General features: G+C 46.8%; 1 protein-coding gene across 2 annotated transcripts in view; it reads right to left on the reverse strand.

Annotated features, from left to right (window-relative positions):
* The window catches only part of UBR4 (ubiquitin protein ligase E3 component n-recognin 4), a 132213-nt gene that overhangs the window by 88577 nt on the left and 28315 nt on the right, over positions 1-15321 (reverse strand). For both annotated transcript variants that reach the window (XM_065929934.1, XM_065929933.1), the window contains exons 18-34: positions 14566-14735; positions 13026-13308; positions 12252-12387; positions 11263-11342; positions 10637-10765; positions 9691-9873; positions 9433-9555; positions 9110-9339; positions 7522-7643; positions 6434-6531; positions 4804-4961; positions 3848-4057; positions 2023-2124; positions 1618-1718; positions 1187-1385; positions 622-810; positions 151-214 (exon numbers count right to left, since the gene is read on the reverse strand). In XM_065929934.1, coding sequence (XP_065786006.1) covers positions 151-214; positions 622-810; positions 1187-1385; positions 1618-1718; positions 2023-2124; positions 3848-4057; positions 4804-4961; positions 6434-6531; positions 7522-7643; positions 9110-9339; positions 9433-9555; positions 9691-9873; positions 10637-10765; positions 11263-11342; positions 12252-12387; positions 13026-13308; positions 14566-14735 — 2577 coding nt within the window. The remainder of the gene's footprint in view (positions 1-150; positions 215-621; positions 811-1186; positions 1386-1617; positions 1719-2022; positions 2125-3847; positions 4058-4803; positions 4962-6433; positions 6532-7521; positions 7644-9109; positions 9340-9432; positions 9556-9690; positions 9874-10636; positions 10766-11262; positions 11343-12251; positions 12388-13025; positions 13309-14565; positions 14736-15321) is intronic.

The raw sequence follows: 15321 nt of genomic DNA on the forward strand, positions 1-15321 counted from the left end.
GGCCTAAGGGCATGCACTTGGCAATGACACTGAGGTCCCAGGCCTCCGCTGTGCAGGGGAGCCAGGGCTCAAACCCCGGGCAGGGGCGCCTGCCCCACGGCCACAGGCAGGACCCGCAACCCGACCGCCCGCACGCCTCACATGCCTTACCTTCCCGTGCATCACGCTGGCGTTCATTTTCTCAACCACGTTCTTCTGTGACAGGTACTTCTTGCTGCCAAACAAAAAAGGGGGTGGGGGACACAAAATCACCCACGGAACCAAAGAAAGGAAGCTCTTCCGTGTATCCTGCATCAATTTGTAGACAATGTGAACTAAAGGCATTCTTTGGAAATTATGTGGGTCATCAGCGATTGGAGGTTCTGTTCCTATCAGGGATAGTTGGTACACCTTCCCAAGACTTCTCCTAGGAATAAGGAACAAGAAACCCTACTAATAAAAGAGTAGAGATTAAGTGAATTTATTAAATCTACAGTGAATAATACCAAATAAAAAGAAAGAGCTTCCTTCAAGTTTCTTTTATACTCACTCTGAGCTACAAAAAAATGGCCTGCAATTAATTATCCCCCTTAAGAGCAATGGTGTAACGTACAGATGCGATCCTCCACTTCATCCCCTTACCATCTACTCAGCCAGTCCACAGCAGCATTATGAAGCTGAAGATGGCCAGCACCTTGACCTGCGCCGGCCAGGGTAGCCATGACAACCATGAGTTCAGGGAAACCGGTCCCATCACCGTTGGTCAGCATCTCTGTTGCCATGGGGATCAAGGTGCCCAGAAGCACAGCACACACACCTTCCCCAACTTGACTGGTAGAAAAGAAACATCACACTGGTAAGTATTCAGTAGGAATCAGAAGTATTAAATTTGTAAGAATTTAGAATTTCTAAGAGGTGTTTAAAATTAAACATTAAATGCATGATCATACACACTAAGCCAAGTTGTGCACTTGGGCTATGAGACCATAAAACATTCACATGAGTTACAACTGACAGGCGAAGCCACTGCAAAAGTTCTACCAGGAGAAAAATCAAGGATATATGCTAGATTGCTTGAGTCTATTGAGAGGGAGCTGTGGGGTCACTGAAAGTGCTTCAGGACTGAGGCTGGGGGAAACACAGCTGCCAATGCTCCCAGCCTGTTGCGGGGCTGTCAGAACACGTGATATAAGCGCAGGCGCGCTACCTGTTTTCCCGAACAATGTAGGTGGTCAGCAACTGCAGCAGCTGCCTGTTCTCCTGGATCACGTCCAGCTGATCGGAATCTTTGGGGGGCGATGCAGTCATGCGGGTGAGCCAGGCCTGGAGACGCGCAGGCTCCACACAAGCCAGCTGGGCCAGGGAGCCGCAGAGATGCAGGAGGCTAGGGTTAGGGCTCTTCTCAGCTGGGGACAGACCAAGAGGCGACGATCAGTGAAGGAGGGCAGGGGGAGGGAAGAGGCCCAGGCCGTGAGCCAGGGAAAGGGGAAAGGCTCCACTTCCTTCCAAACTTTCTCTGAGGAATTCTCTCCACTTGTTAGCATTTTCCTGCTGTAGTTACACTCGGCAGAAGATAGGTACAGCCATTAGCTGGACATCAAAGTTCCCCTAAGAAGATTATTAAAAGCTGTCACTCACTCAGCTGGAAGAGTTTGGTGAAGAATTTCAAAACTCGGTTACAGAATTTAGCAGAAAGGTTCTCATTGGCGGTTGCCATCATGATCTGCACGAGTTCTCCACTGAAAGGCAGGAGGGGAAAAAAATGGAAGAATCATGTTAAGCTGTCAAATAAAAAGCATCCTTTCCTATTCACAGTCTCATCTCCTCTAGGAGAACTGGTCACCTGTGAGTCAACAATACTGGTGAGTCAACAACAACCCCCTTCACCAATAACCTCAAGGCGCCAGCAGTTAACCAGTCCTCCAGGAAGTACAAACATCTAAGCAGGCTTTTGTATTTCCTGAGAGAACAGCCAGGTCAACACAGTCCTTGCTACTGGAAGGCATTCGAAACCCTCACTGAGAAGAACCCGACATAGCTCACCTGTCAGAGAAAAATTCCTCCATCGCTTTACGAGCCTGGCTGCTTTCCAGTTGCTTTTCCAAATACTGGAGACATTCTTCTAAGATGGATTCATCAAGTCCACTGAAAATCCGAAAGAAAAATTATAGAAACAAGGGCTGTTTCGATGTTCTAATACTCACCTTTAAAAACTCAGAAGTCTATGGCTTTCCCTGGTGGCTCGGCGATAAAGAACCCACCTGCCGACGCAGGGGACATGGGTTCGATCCCTGGTCCGGGAAGACCCCCCACGCCATGGGACAAGCCCACGCGTCACAACCACTGAGCTCGTGCTCTGGAGCCGGGAGGGGGACTCCTCAGCCCGCAAGCACCGAAGCCGGAGCGCCCTGGATCCTGTGCCGCGACGGGAGAAGCCACAAGGAGAAGCCCACGCACCACAAGGAGACAGCAGCCCCCACTCCCTGCAGCCAGAAAGTCCACGCAGCAGTGAAGACCCAGCACAGCCGAAAATGAAGTTTTAAAATATATTTTTAAAAACCCAATTATAAACTATTAAAAAAAATCCAAGTCTACTTATGGCTATACCGTGAGGGCAACATTTAGTTTCGTTTTGTCAAAGCCTGGCATAAGCCCTGGCATAGAGCAGGTGCTAAATAAATGAGGAATTAAAACTATAATAAAACAAAAAATTCCTAGAATCTGAGATAAGTGATGCAGTCAGTAGCTAAGAGTTCAAAGAATCGAGCTGTTACCTCAAACTATCAGAAAGAGGAGGGAAGGGAGCGAAGGACTGGATGGGGAGAGAGGACATAAGGGAAGTGGGGCACACAGGCATGCCATGTCGCTTTTCTCTGCGACCCCGTGGACTGCAGCCCACCAGGCTCCTCTGGCCGCGGGATTCTCCAGACAAGAACACTGGAGTGGCTTGCCATGCCCTCCTCCAGGGGATCTTCCCAACCCAGGGACTGAACCTACGTCTCCTGCATTGACAGGCGGAGAGGGGTAGGGATGACAAAAGAGCAGTGGAGAGAGAGAAAAAAAAAGGCAGCCCCTTATGAAAACCTGGACTGCTTGACAAGAAGAAGGCAGGAAATCCCAACACCTGGAACCCTTTATCTATGCAGTTCTCAGTGGGATAAAACTGTAACTTACTCAACTGCTCTTTTAAGACTCGCCTACATCAGTATGGCCTACACCATCACAGTCAAACAATGCAATGAGATCACCTTCATGCCACAGAACATCTATCTCAGAAGTATAGTCACAAAAACGTTAGAAACTGCATCAAGCTCCTTTGCACACCTTACCACATCTAGGACAACATGCTCATTCCTAAGAATGAATCACAAAAGACGATTCCAAGTAAGGTTTCGTATGTGTCCTCAAGAATGCAAAATGCACGCAAGTACAAAACTTTCTGTTAAAAGCACAACCAGGGACTTCCCTGGTGGCCCAGGGATTAAGGATGCACCTGCCAATGCAGGGGACACGGGTTCAATCCCTGGTCTGGGAACTAAGATCCCACATCCCTTGGGTCAACTAAGCCTGACAGACGCAACTACTGACATCCCCACGCCCTAGAGCCTGTGCTCCACGAGAAGTCACTGCAACAGCAAGTCCTCGCACCGCAGCGGAAGAGGAGCCGCCTCCCAGCTCCCCAGCAACTAGAGAAAGCCCATGCGCAGCAGCCAAGACACAGTATAACCAGCATAACCAAAATTAAATTTTTTAAAAAGGCACAATCATAAGCTGTTAACGAACGACAGAGAGAAGCAAGTGCTGGTATATTTCACTGAGGGTAGCAGGAGGTCACAGGAACCGGATGCTTCTCCCTAGTCAGGCTCACCTATTGGGATCTGCGTGGTTGGCCAGAATGTTGTAACAGCCAGTGATGAGCTTCTCATACACACGAGCCAAGAACTCATCGGACTCTGCGGGGCCCAGGACTCGCTCCAGAGAGTTGCTACTGATCTCAGCCACACTCTCAGTGCTCGACTCCAGAAGAAGGGGGAGCAGAGTCCGGATTACCTGCGGCGGGTTCATCTCATCGGACCAACTTCAGCAAAGAAAACAGAATCAAATCAGTGAATATACTCCTCTGAACAGCTGCAAGGGGAGGAGAGGGCAATGCAGTCATCTATTGAGAAGGGCTTTTCTCCTTGGACAGTTGTTTTCACACGGGCACAGTCATGCAACTCCACGGTCTCCTTTCTCATCACTGTGTCAGAAGTGAGAATCATTCCCATTTGAAAAATCCGTTCATTAAAATGCTAAATTAATAACATAAGATGTATTCTATAATATTCAGAAAAGAAAACTAACTGCAACCTAAGCTAGTAACCCTCCCAGATAATCTTTCTAGAAGAACTAGCAGGAATCTGGATCACTTTTAAGGTGATGAGATAAAGGAATTTACTCCTGACCTATGTACCGGAAGCCTGCTCTAGTCCCCACAACAGCAGTATCAAAGTTCCACAATGAACTTGGAGAAGCATGACTTCAAACACATCATCGTCACCTTGAAACTTAAACCCAGAGCACCTCCAAGTCATGGTATGATTTAAAGCCAGCATGCTTTTTCTGAAACATACTACACATAAAGAGAGGGAGGTATTCTGGTGCCCTTCACATCTAAGTTCAAAATCCTTCTAGGGAGACGCTCACACTCTAAGGCAACAGGCTCTCTCTGCCACAGAAGCAGGCAAAACAAGCACTACGCGCAGTTAACAGAACTCTGTCCTCCTGCAGCTGTGACAGAGCGCAGACGTGGAGAGCACTCGGGGCTGCGCCGCCGGTACTCACACGATGAGATCTCCGGTCAGCCTGACCAGGGAGAGGAGGGTGTGCTTCAGGGACGCAGCCAGGGGCAGACTCTGGCCACAGAGCGTCCCCAGGTGGGCAGCCTGCACAGCGCTGATGTAGCTCTCGGAAGGGACAGTGTCATTGGCGAAGGCGTTGCGCTGAAAGGAGGCAAAGCAGACATCAATGGAGCGACCATCCATCTCCAGATACTTACACGCGCAAAAAGAAAATCGAAGACCCCACTGGGGTTCACACACAAGGACTCTATTCAGTATACTATTAGCCATCTGGGAAGGAAAGTGGAGCGGAGTGAAGGAAGCACTTAACAAATTTCAGTTAGTATGAGTTGAGTTAAAATTTTTAAAGGGCGACCCTGGTGGCTAGCAGTTTAGTATCCACCTCGCAGTGCAGCGTACACTGGTTCAACCCCGAGTCTAGAGAGACCCCACACGCCCCGGAGCAACTCAGCCGTGTGCCACAGCTACTGAGCCCCAGTTACTGACGCCCGTGTGCCCGAGAGCCCAGGCTCCGTAAGAGAAGACACGCTCCACAACAAAGGGCCGTTCCCACTCGCTGCAGCTAGAAAAGCCCACACAGCAAGGAAGAGCTGGCACGGCCACAAGTAAATATGGTCTTTTAAACAGAAAAGTTAAAGCTGAGCTAAAATTTAGTTACTACAAAGTTAAGACACCCAAACCACTTTTCAAATAATTAGAATATATTATATTAAATATTAAAACTAGGCTTGTTTGCCTCTAATAACTGAGAAAGATCAGGATTTTACAATGCATCTGGGTCCCCATTACAAATATCTTAATTATCCTTGCACTACAGCTCCGGGTAATGTAAACAGAGGTCACGATTACAAAGCAAGGATAATAAGATTCTAACACTTGACTTTTCCAAAGAACTGTAATAACACAATAATCTGTTAACAGAGGTTAATCAGAGGACAGCACACAGGAAGATCAAGGGAACTGACAGAAGATGCAACAGTCTTCTGAAAGCCTAGAGAATAAATGCTACCCCAAAAAATTATGACAGAAGGAGCACGTTCTTGCCATATAACCTAGAAGGGAAAGGAAACAGTTAACGTTTACTGACAATTCATGTGCCAGAAACTGTGCTAGGCAGTTTGCATTTGATATCCTTGATCTTCACCTCCCAGTATTTAATAGATAGAGAACCTTAGGGTCCTAGCAGTTGACCCTCGAGTACCACAGGGGCTGGGGTGCTAACCATCCATGTGGTCGAAAATCCATGTATGACATTACAGTCAGCCCACCACACATGCAGGTCCACATCCGTGGATTCAACCGACCACAGATCATTTAGTCCTGCAGCCCAGACTTAGTGAAAACAACAGCGTATTAATGGACGTACACCGTTTACAACCCTGCATTGCTCCAGAGTCCACTGTAATATAGTGTTCCTCCTATAACACAGTAACATACTTCTTATTCTTAGCAAAATGATCCTGAGTTACATTTGGGCGATCCAAGGACTTGACTACGGGTGCAGCCACAGCAGATACTCCTGCAGCGTGTTAAGGTCTCTTGGGAGCCAGTTTAAGCCTCAAGAGTAAGAAGAGGAGAGCGGAAGCACGCGCCCCGGGCATACGGACACTCACCCAGGACCCGACGTTGGGAAACTCGTTGGTGCTGATGCTGTTCCAGGACTCACACACCGTCTGAACTGGTGACGGCAGATTCTGAACCAGCGCTGGGCCTGGAGGCGACAGAGAGGCCAAGGAGTCATCACAAGAGAGAGAGAGAGACAACGGCACACAGCACTGTAAAAGCCAACCCCAAATGCAGAGAGAGACACACCAGAGCCCAGGTTGTCAAAATAGTTACTAGGGTAGCTTAGAAGTATATTTAAACAGCAGCACTCTGTCCAAGAAGTTGCTAACTGCTTAACAACGAGCAATCTCAATTGTAAGATTTTCACTCCCCACCACATTCACTTTCTAAGCTTGTGAGTAAAGACGACGACTGAACACAAGATGCAAAGTGACAGCAAGTCACTGCAAGTCACTATTCAAGGTCTAGACCCTCTATGAACAGGGAGCATTTCCATCTATTCTCCTTAACATGGATCTTGAGGGCAGGGAACATTAATGCACATTAAGAACAGTAGTCAATAAAGTAATGAAATTAAATTTCTAAAAGTGAGACTATCTGAACATTAAAAGGGTACTTAAACCTTGAAATGCAGGAATATACAAATGCCTGTACACTTTAAAGGGTAACTATTGCACTTAACTCCAATCCTGCTCAAGTCCTTCTGATTTCCCATCCCAAATTTCTACCAGACCGTTCCTAACACAAGGAAGAAGTTTTCCCAAGTACGAAGCAGTACCTCGATAGTCTTCCTAGCCTCTATAAATGGAAAGGAGAACAAAGATCTTTGCCAACAGCCAAAGAGCTTAATGCCTTGGAACCAACTGATCTTAGCTTGGATTCCAGCTCTGCCACTTGCAGAATGTAGGACATGGGGAAATAACCTAGGTCTCAGTTTCCTAGTGAGTAATGGGGGATGATAATAAAACTTACCTCATAGGATTATTGCAAAGATCAAAACAGATAAACCTATGTCAATGCGTGACACACAGGAAGACCCCAATAAATGGTAAACGTAGTAAAGGTAGAAAAGGAGGGAAACGGCACTACTAGCCATACCAGCATTAGCCATCTTATCCAAAGCACATTCACTCACCCAGAGTGTTCGCCTTGCACCTACTGGAGCCAATAGCCAAGACAGCAGCAAAGCCGAGCAACTTCTCCTGGGAAGGCTTCTCAGTGGATCCCTCCTCATTAAAGTTCTGTAGCAAATAGGCTCTGGAGGAGAAAAGAGGGAGCTATGTCAAAGCTGCAGGAACCTAGTGACATTCTGGTTAGGAAAAAAAAAACCCTAGGCAAATGGGAAAACCTGTAGCTCAGTTTCCTAAGCCCATAAATGTGGCTGAAAGTGCCTGCCCCTTTGGGTCTCCTAAGAATGCCAATGGGTAATTACTTCCCAAAGAATATGCCATCCTTGGAAATGCTCACAAAACTCAATTCCAGGACATTATCTACCCTACTTGTCCTGGCCTCAGAAGACTGGCATTGTATGTATCACAGGCTCTGAGAAGTATTATTTTTTCTTTAAAAAAAAAAAAAACACTTCCCAAACTTCTCTGCCCAGGAACGAGCATTATCAGCGACAGGCCAGATTAGAACCCAGACACTCTCAAAGGGTGGTGACTCATCAGCTTGGCTAATGCTGTACCCCCAGCACCTAAAAAAGTGAGCAGCACATAGCAAGCATTCATCCTTGTTACTCAAGTTTATTGCTCATATCCATCCAAAAATTTTGCCTCAAGCAACAGTCCTCTGTCTACTGCAAGGCATTCACACTAAAAGACATGCTAAGTTTTACAATGATCCAAGTCCCTTTCAGCAACAACGTCCCATAAAATAGGAAGTGAAGAGTGAAATCCTACAGGGACCAGAAAAAGTAATAAGTGAGCGTAAAGGGGCCAGGTGAGAATAGCCAAGGAGAAGCAGTCAGTCCTTAGCAGCGGTTTGCTGTCGCATGGGAAGACAGGCGCAGTTTTGCCAGTTCTTCCGATGGAAGAAAAGCCAGACATCTTGTTAATGGTGAATAAACTCCCACTTTTTATAGACTGAAAATGAATTCTAAAATATTTTAACACTATGCAAAATAAAGGAAGTCTACAGGGTGTGCAATTTGCAATGTTTATTATAAAAAGGACTGGGTTTCAAAATACTAACTCATTAAAAAAAGGTTTTTCTCAGGATTTCAAAGTCCCCGGTGGTCTAGTGGTTAAGAATCTGCCCTGCAAGGCAAGAGACGAGGGTTTGCTCCCCAGTCGGGGAACTGAGACCCCACGTGGCAAAGGGCAACTAAGCTCCGACCACAACCAGAGAGCCCGCACGCTGCCGGCAGCGAGCCCGTGGGCTCTGGAGCCCGCACGCTGCCAGTACTGAGCCCGTGGGCTCCGGAGCCCGCATGGTGCAAGAGAAGACCCCTGTGACATAAGGATGACCCCAAGGGCTACAACTAAGACCCGACCCAGCCAAACAGATGAGTAAGTAAGAAAACGTCTTCTCTACCTATGTACCGTGAAGTTTAAACAGCTTCACCTCAGTGAGTAAGAGAAAAGATAGTGTCTGGAAAATCTGCATTACCTCTCCTTGCATCCTACAAGAAAAGCGCTAGAAAATATTTAAACAGGAAAGTAAACCACCCAAGCATTTACAGTCCCCATCTCCAACGTCTCTGGGCAGGCGGCCGGCCCCACCTGGTGAAGGAGGCGTAGGTGTCAATGAGCTGCAGCGTGGCGGGGAGCAGGTTCTTGGTGACCTCAGCGGACTTCTGCGGGTCGGTCTCAGCGGCCATCTTGGAGAAGTGCTCGTCCAGGGAGACCTGGACCTTGGAGACAGCAGCGTCCAGGGTGTAGATGGACTGCAGGCTGGGAATTTCATGCAGCTGCAAGATGGTGGTACAGTCGATGCTACAGAAGGACGAGATCTTTAAAAGATACCCAAGATCTTAGTTAGTTGTGGCAAAAAAACCCTGCAGCATAAGCCAAGTTCTGTCACTGAGGACCCCGAACTCACATACCTGTCGGGCAAAGTACTCCTCTACAATGTCAACGTCATATTTCACGGAGCTGCACTTGCTGGATGCCAGTTCTAGGAGAGAACCAGCATGTTCAGCCTTCATTCCCTGTTTGATAAGGTGGTCCTATTTACAGCAAGAGAAAAGTGTTCAGGAGAGCAAAATAGGCAGGGTCTAAGGCTTCCCTCAGCCTTAAATTTAAAAGTTTCCCGAATTAGAGCCTGCTGGCTGACTGCCCCGCAGCAGCAGGCTCAGCAGTACCTTTATCCAGCTGACATAGGAGCTGATCCGGAGGCGGGACGACCACCGCAGGGTGTGCAGGATGTCACACTCACTCATCTCTGGCGAGTTCATGGCCAACTGGTTCATGTAAGTTTTCGATGGTGGCAAAATGCCCAGGATCCTCCACAGTATCAGGAAGTAATATTGAAGGGCACAGGCTTCCTACAAGAAGCAAAAACAGCAGTCTCAGAGGCAGGAGCTTTTGGTACTGCCTCAAAATCTCCCATGGAGATCCCATGGACGGAAGAGCCTGGCAGGCTACAGTCCATGGGGTTGCAAAGATGTGGACATGATAAACAACTTCACTTTCTTTCACTTTCAAGATCTTCCTAACAATAAAAACTGATCCAAATATCAATACAATTTTTAAAGCAGAACAGGGTGCAGTCCCAATTTTCAACTGAGATTTGGCTCTTAAAGTCAGCTCACTGGGTCTTCCCAGAGAATACACACTCAAAGCAGAAAATGGTAAAAACACACCTTTTATATACATATAAAATCTGTCCCACATTCTGTACACTTCACAGGCCAAGAAAGCAATTCTGAGTCCCTGGCTCCCCAGTAATTTACCAAGTGACTGAAAGAGAGCAAGACACTGCCTTCAGCAGGCCTGCAGTCAGCAGGCCCTTTCTGTGGCCTTACTGCTGCTACGAATTCTACAGGTACGAGACACACTCACGGGGCCGCAGAAACAGCTCAGGTGTGTGGCTTCCAGTGTCACACGTCAACCAGCACTCAGAGATACATCAGGAGAGAAGAACTGAGGGGACCCTTCCTCTCAAAGTCACACTCCTCTCAGTGTTAACCAAAAGGAAGGGTCAAAAAAGCCGACTAGATCCCAGAAGGAAACTCCTGGTAGACTGCTCCCCAATAACCAGACACATGCCCAACTCTTCATAACTAGCCCAGGTTGCCAGGGTCTCACCAGGGCTGTTACATTCTTGTTTTCCTTCCTCCTGACTGTGTCAAGCTGGGACCCAGCTGCCAGCAGGGACGTCAGTGCAGCGTACAGCTCATCATACTTGACGAGCTTGGAGAAGAGGACATCGCAGGCCTAATATCAAGAAAAACAGACAATCGTTTTCTCTTATTTTGTGAAATATCTTTTCCTACTACCCATATACTACCACTTAACCTCAGGATTGACAAAACAGCTCATTCCAAATAGTTATTAGTGTCTCACTGCAGCAAGATCCCCCTCATGGACCAACTCAGCTTATGGATTATATTGTGAGCACACAAGTGCAGGCATTAGAGTGAAACAACTATTTTGTACATTTAAATAGCTGCCTGTGAAAAAGCTAACACAGACAGTCTTTAGAAATAATCTGTCAGAGGTGTCAATTGCTAGGAAGGACATCCCCTACCAGCAAATTGCAGCCCAGAAAATAAATCTCAAAATAACATTTTCCTTTTAGAATAAACTCAAATTCCAACACAGACTAAATTCACTCCTTAGAAAGTTACATCATTCCTTTTCCTCTTGATAGCCTGATTTTGGTGGAGACCACCTAACCTACATGCAAAATGGGATTTTTAAATTCCAGGTACCACAGAATCAAGTCGGTTCAAATCATCCTCTGAGGCTTCTGGGGACAGGACACAGTAGAATCTGGGTTGCGGGACGGCATCTGAAAAGCAATGTGCTTACTGAAAGAACGGGTCCACTCTCAAGTAAAACAAGTTTGAAACGTAAGAAGACAATCTGGATCACAGTTTCCCAAGCTCGGCACGACCCACTGACACTCTGGGCCAGGTGACTCTGCTGAGGGAACTGCCCTCTGCACGACACAATGCCGAGCACCATCCCGGCTCCCGTCCCCCGATGGCCAGCAGCGGCCTCCCAGCTGTGACAACCACATGTGTCTCCGGACACAGCCCCGGGGTCCCTGTCGGGGTGCGGAGCACAATCACCCCCAGTTGACAACTTCTGTTCCAGGAGTTAACTTCTGTTCTATGATCATCACGTGAATCAACAAAACTGTATCACGATTCTGGCAGTCTTAAATGCTGTCTCCCCCACATCAAGGGGACCAACTACTAAGAGATCTCAATGATAATAAACTCACATGAGGGCTTGATGAACATGTCCACCAAATACACTTTATATTTAACAATCCTCAGATGAAAGCAAATACACGCAATGCACACAGGAGGCACCTTATCAAGAGTATGGACCAATGCGATATGAGAAACCCTGGGGAGAATACCACCGCTCCCACTGTCTGAAGACCATGACCCAAGAAATCAGCCTCTCGGTGAGAACCACGTCCCTAAGAGAAATTTAAATTCAATCACCGAGTGGTAAGAATGTATATACTGCACCCTAGGGCCAGAGGATTCCAACTCCGCACATCTCAGATTTTTTTCCTTTTAAATAAACATGGGATATGTGAGGGTCTGTTTCCGCCAAGAGTTTTGAATCCATGGGTATCTGAGACTACACCAATGATCGAAGGTTCTCAAGGATGCCCCAAGCTCCAAATTCCACCCCTCCCGTGAGAATGAGGAAGTTTCTTATCGACAGTCTTCTTTCTGACCTGATGAAAAATGCTTAGACCAGTTTTCTTCTACTTCTTTGAACCCATGATAGAGAGGGGTGGTCGTCCGGCGGCTGCTGCTGTCCTGGGATCCACTTGCCCACCCAAAAGGAGGACTGAGCAGGTTATGCTGCACCTTTTAAAACACAAAGATTCAAATTAAGAAAGAGACACAGTCACCATTCTGCTTCTCACTCCAGGCATGATATCAGATTGATACAGCAAAGTCTGGGAAACTTAACCAAAATAAAATTTTAGACTTTTCTGTGACTTCTTTTAGGAAGCATCTTTTTGCCAGTGTATAAAGGGAACAGTATATAATGAAGCACTGTCAGAAACTCTGACTGCAATAATCCTTAAATGGCCCTCCCATTCTCATTCTGGTTCCCTGGAACAAAGCCATTTACCAATCCATAAAATGTACTGCTCAACCATCGTTCAACCACTAGTAAACTAACTGAGGCCTGACGCTCACAGCACTGTGCGCGACACACGTGAAGTAGGGCAGTTCAAAGGACACCTGTGAACAGAACCTATGATACAACTTCAGCAAACACATCAAATGAAATAAATTCAAATGGATCGCTTCGGCTAAACATAAAGTGTGGGCACAGAGACAAAGTCCCGGGATCTCCCTAAGGGCACTTAAACACACCACAACGGACACCTGAAACCTCAAGTGAAGAGGTCACTTTGGTTTGGGACATGGTAATTTGAGAATAACAATGTTCTCAGGAACAGCTGTAAAGTAAAAAAGAATGTGTTCCTCTGTACCTGCTCAAACAGATACACGGGGGCTTTGGAGTACTGATGAAGCAGATAATCAAAGATCAAAAGCAGGCGAGCCAGGATGAGAGGCACAGAGCGCATCTGGGCATCCATGCTGGCACTCAGCTCCTGGATGATCTGCACAAACAGCGTCAGGATGTCCCGCCGGCCTTTCTCAGAGAAGTTGTGAAAGATGAGGAGCAGCAGCTGCAAGTGTTCCACATTCAAATCTTCCGTCTCAGCAGGCACCACCCCTTGCAGGGCATTCTGCTTCATGGTCGACAAAAACCTACCACAGAGGAGAGGAGAACATGTCTGGAGGGAAAGTCAGAGCATCCCCCAAGAGTTAACAGTGTGCAGTGCCAGAAAAGGCAGATTTCTTAAACCCAGGCATGAGGAGAGCACATTAAGGAAGACAAGAAGCTATATGTAATGAGAAGATAAAAATTAAATCTTGGCTACAAAAAAGCTAGATTTGGCCACAAAAGCATTTTCAACAGCCCTTCAGCAACATTAACTGTGGCCACAGCAGTGTTAACTCCCACGCTGCCATTTCTGACAATGAAAAAGAACTACAAGTTCTCTAAAAAGTGGGTTTTTTTCTTTAATTAATAAATCTGGGTAGATAGAAACAATTCAATTACTTTTTCTCTATAATCTGACTCTACAGTGTCTCATTTTGAGAATTCATACTACAGGTTAAAAATCACAACATGGTAATAGCTGAAAATAACTCAATGCACTAAAAAGCAATACAAAATTTACACTATTTAGAGAATTTGTGAGAAAACCTTTCATGCAAAAAAAGAATGAATGTAGTCAACTATTTCCATGGCCTCTGGCTATCAGGGAAAAGATTTGTGTTTTAATTAATAAGGGTTTCCCTCACCACCACCCCCATCCTCCACCTTCGCAAAATTCCACCAGGAAATATACAGTGCACGTCTGGCATTCAAGGGGGTTTATAATTTCTCAAATCCATCAGCAGAGCTATTTGATCATGGAATGGGAAAGAGGAAAACAAAGCCTTTTAGGAAAACTAACTGCTTTGAAGACTCCCAACCATGTAAACAAAAATGGCAAATATAGGTCCATCTAAAGAGGATTTAGATGATTAATCTGAGCTTCCCCCAAGTAAAAATATTCTTTAAAAGTTGTCCAAAAAAGACTGCAAGTCACTCTAAGTGGTTTTGTGTCGAAAGCAAAATAACCGAAGACAGAGTTGGCTTCCCTGTTCCCTTTCAAAAAAAACAGGTCAGGATAAAATTGGTTATGTTCCGGATTCAGGTTCCCTCTGATAATTGCAATCAAATCCTCCATGTGCTAAAGGAAGATTCTGTTTTCAGACCCTAGTTTATGTACATCTGTTTTTTAAACAGCCCCCCAGCTCCTCCCAAATCCCCCCATCAGAGACACACTCCTCCACCCTTGCCACTTTAGGCCTATCATCAGACTACCATCTCAGGGCCACAGAGGAACTACAAATCAGTCAAACAAGTTTTAAAAGGCAGCCTTCTCCTTGGGGCTTCTGTGGGAGTTACCTTACCTGTCCCAGACTTTGAGGCACTCAGGGACGTCAGGGTCACCCTGGGCGCTGGCTCTGTGTTGCCAGATGAGCAGGAGACGCGAGAGCAGAGAGAGGCTTTGAGGGTGAACATACAAGGGCCACGGGCCCTCAGAGCCAGGGGCGACTCCCAGCTGCTGCAGCAGTGCGCTCTAGCATGGAAGACACAAGAGGCCGTCAGGGCGGGCCGGGAGGGGTACTGCGCGCGCTGTGACAACAGCGGTTAACTGCTGCCAGAAATCAGGTCCCCAGAAAGGACACGTGCCTGGAGACGGCAGAATCGGGGTCAGTCTCGACGGACACTGTGTCTTTGAGAGAAACTTCAGCTGTGATAGCCAAGTTTTGTCTTCCAGTCTGTTATGGACCACAAATAACGCTCCAAAAGGGGAGCTGCCGCAACTGAGAGGGCCAACCACTTGTATTAACAGCATTAGCAGAGAATCTCGCCTCCGAGATGTCACGGCATCTAGAATTGATCAGGGCCGTTGTCTCTGCCTCCAGTTGCAGCACGTCTTTTAAACGAGCTTTACTTTCAGTTCAGTCATCTAAGCTGCTATTTATCTCCTCAAACACACACACAAGCTGAGCAGGATGCCAACGGAAAAACCAGACGAAACCCTGCTTTCTCATTTGGCCTCAGGAAACACACAGCATGGGTACCTCAGGACAGAGGGTAAGTTCTGGAGTCTGCCAAGCCAAATTACACTCTTGTAAAAACCATCCGAGAGGACCCTATTC

This window comes from Muntiacus reevesi, chromosome 3 (genome assembly GCF_963930625.1).
Source record: "Muntiacus reevesi chromosome 3, mMunRee1.1, whole genome shotgun sequence".
In the NCBI taxonomy this organism is placed as follows: domain Eukaryota; kingdom Metazoa; phylum Chordata; class Mammalia; order Artiodactyla; family Cervidae; genus Muntiacus; species Muntiacus reevesi.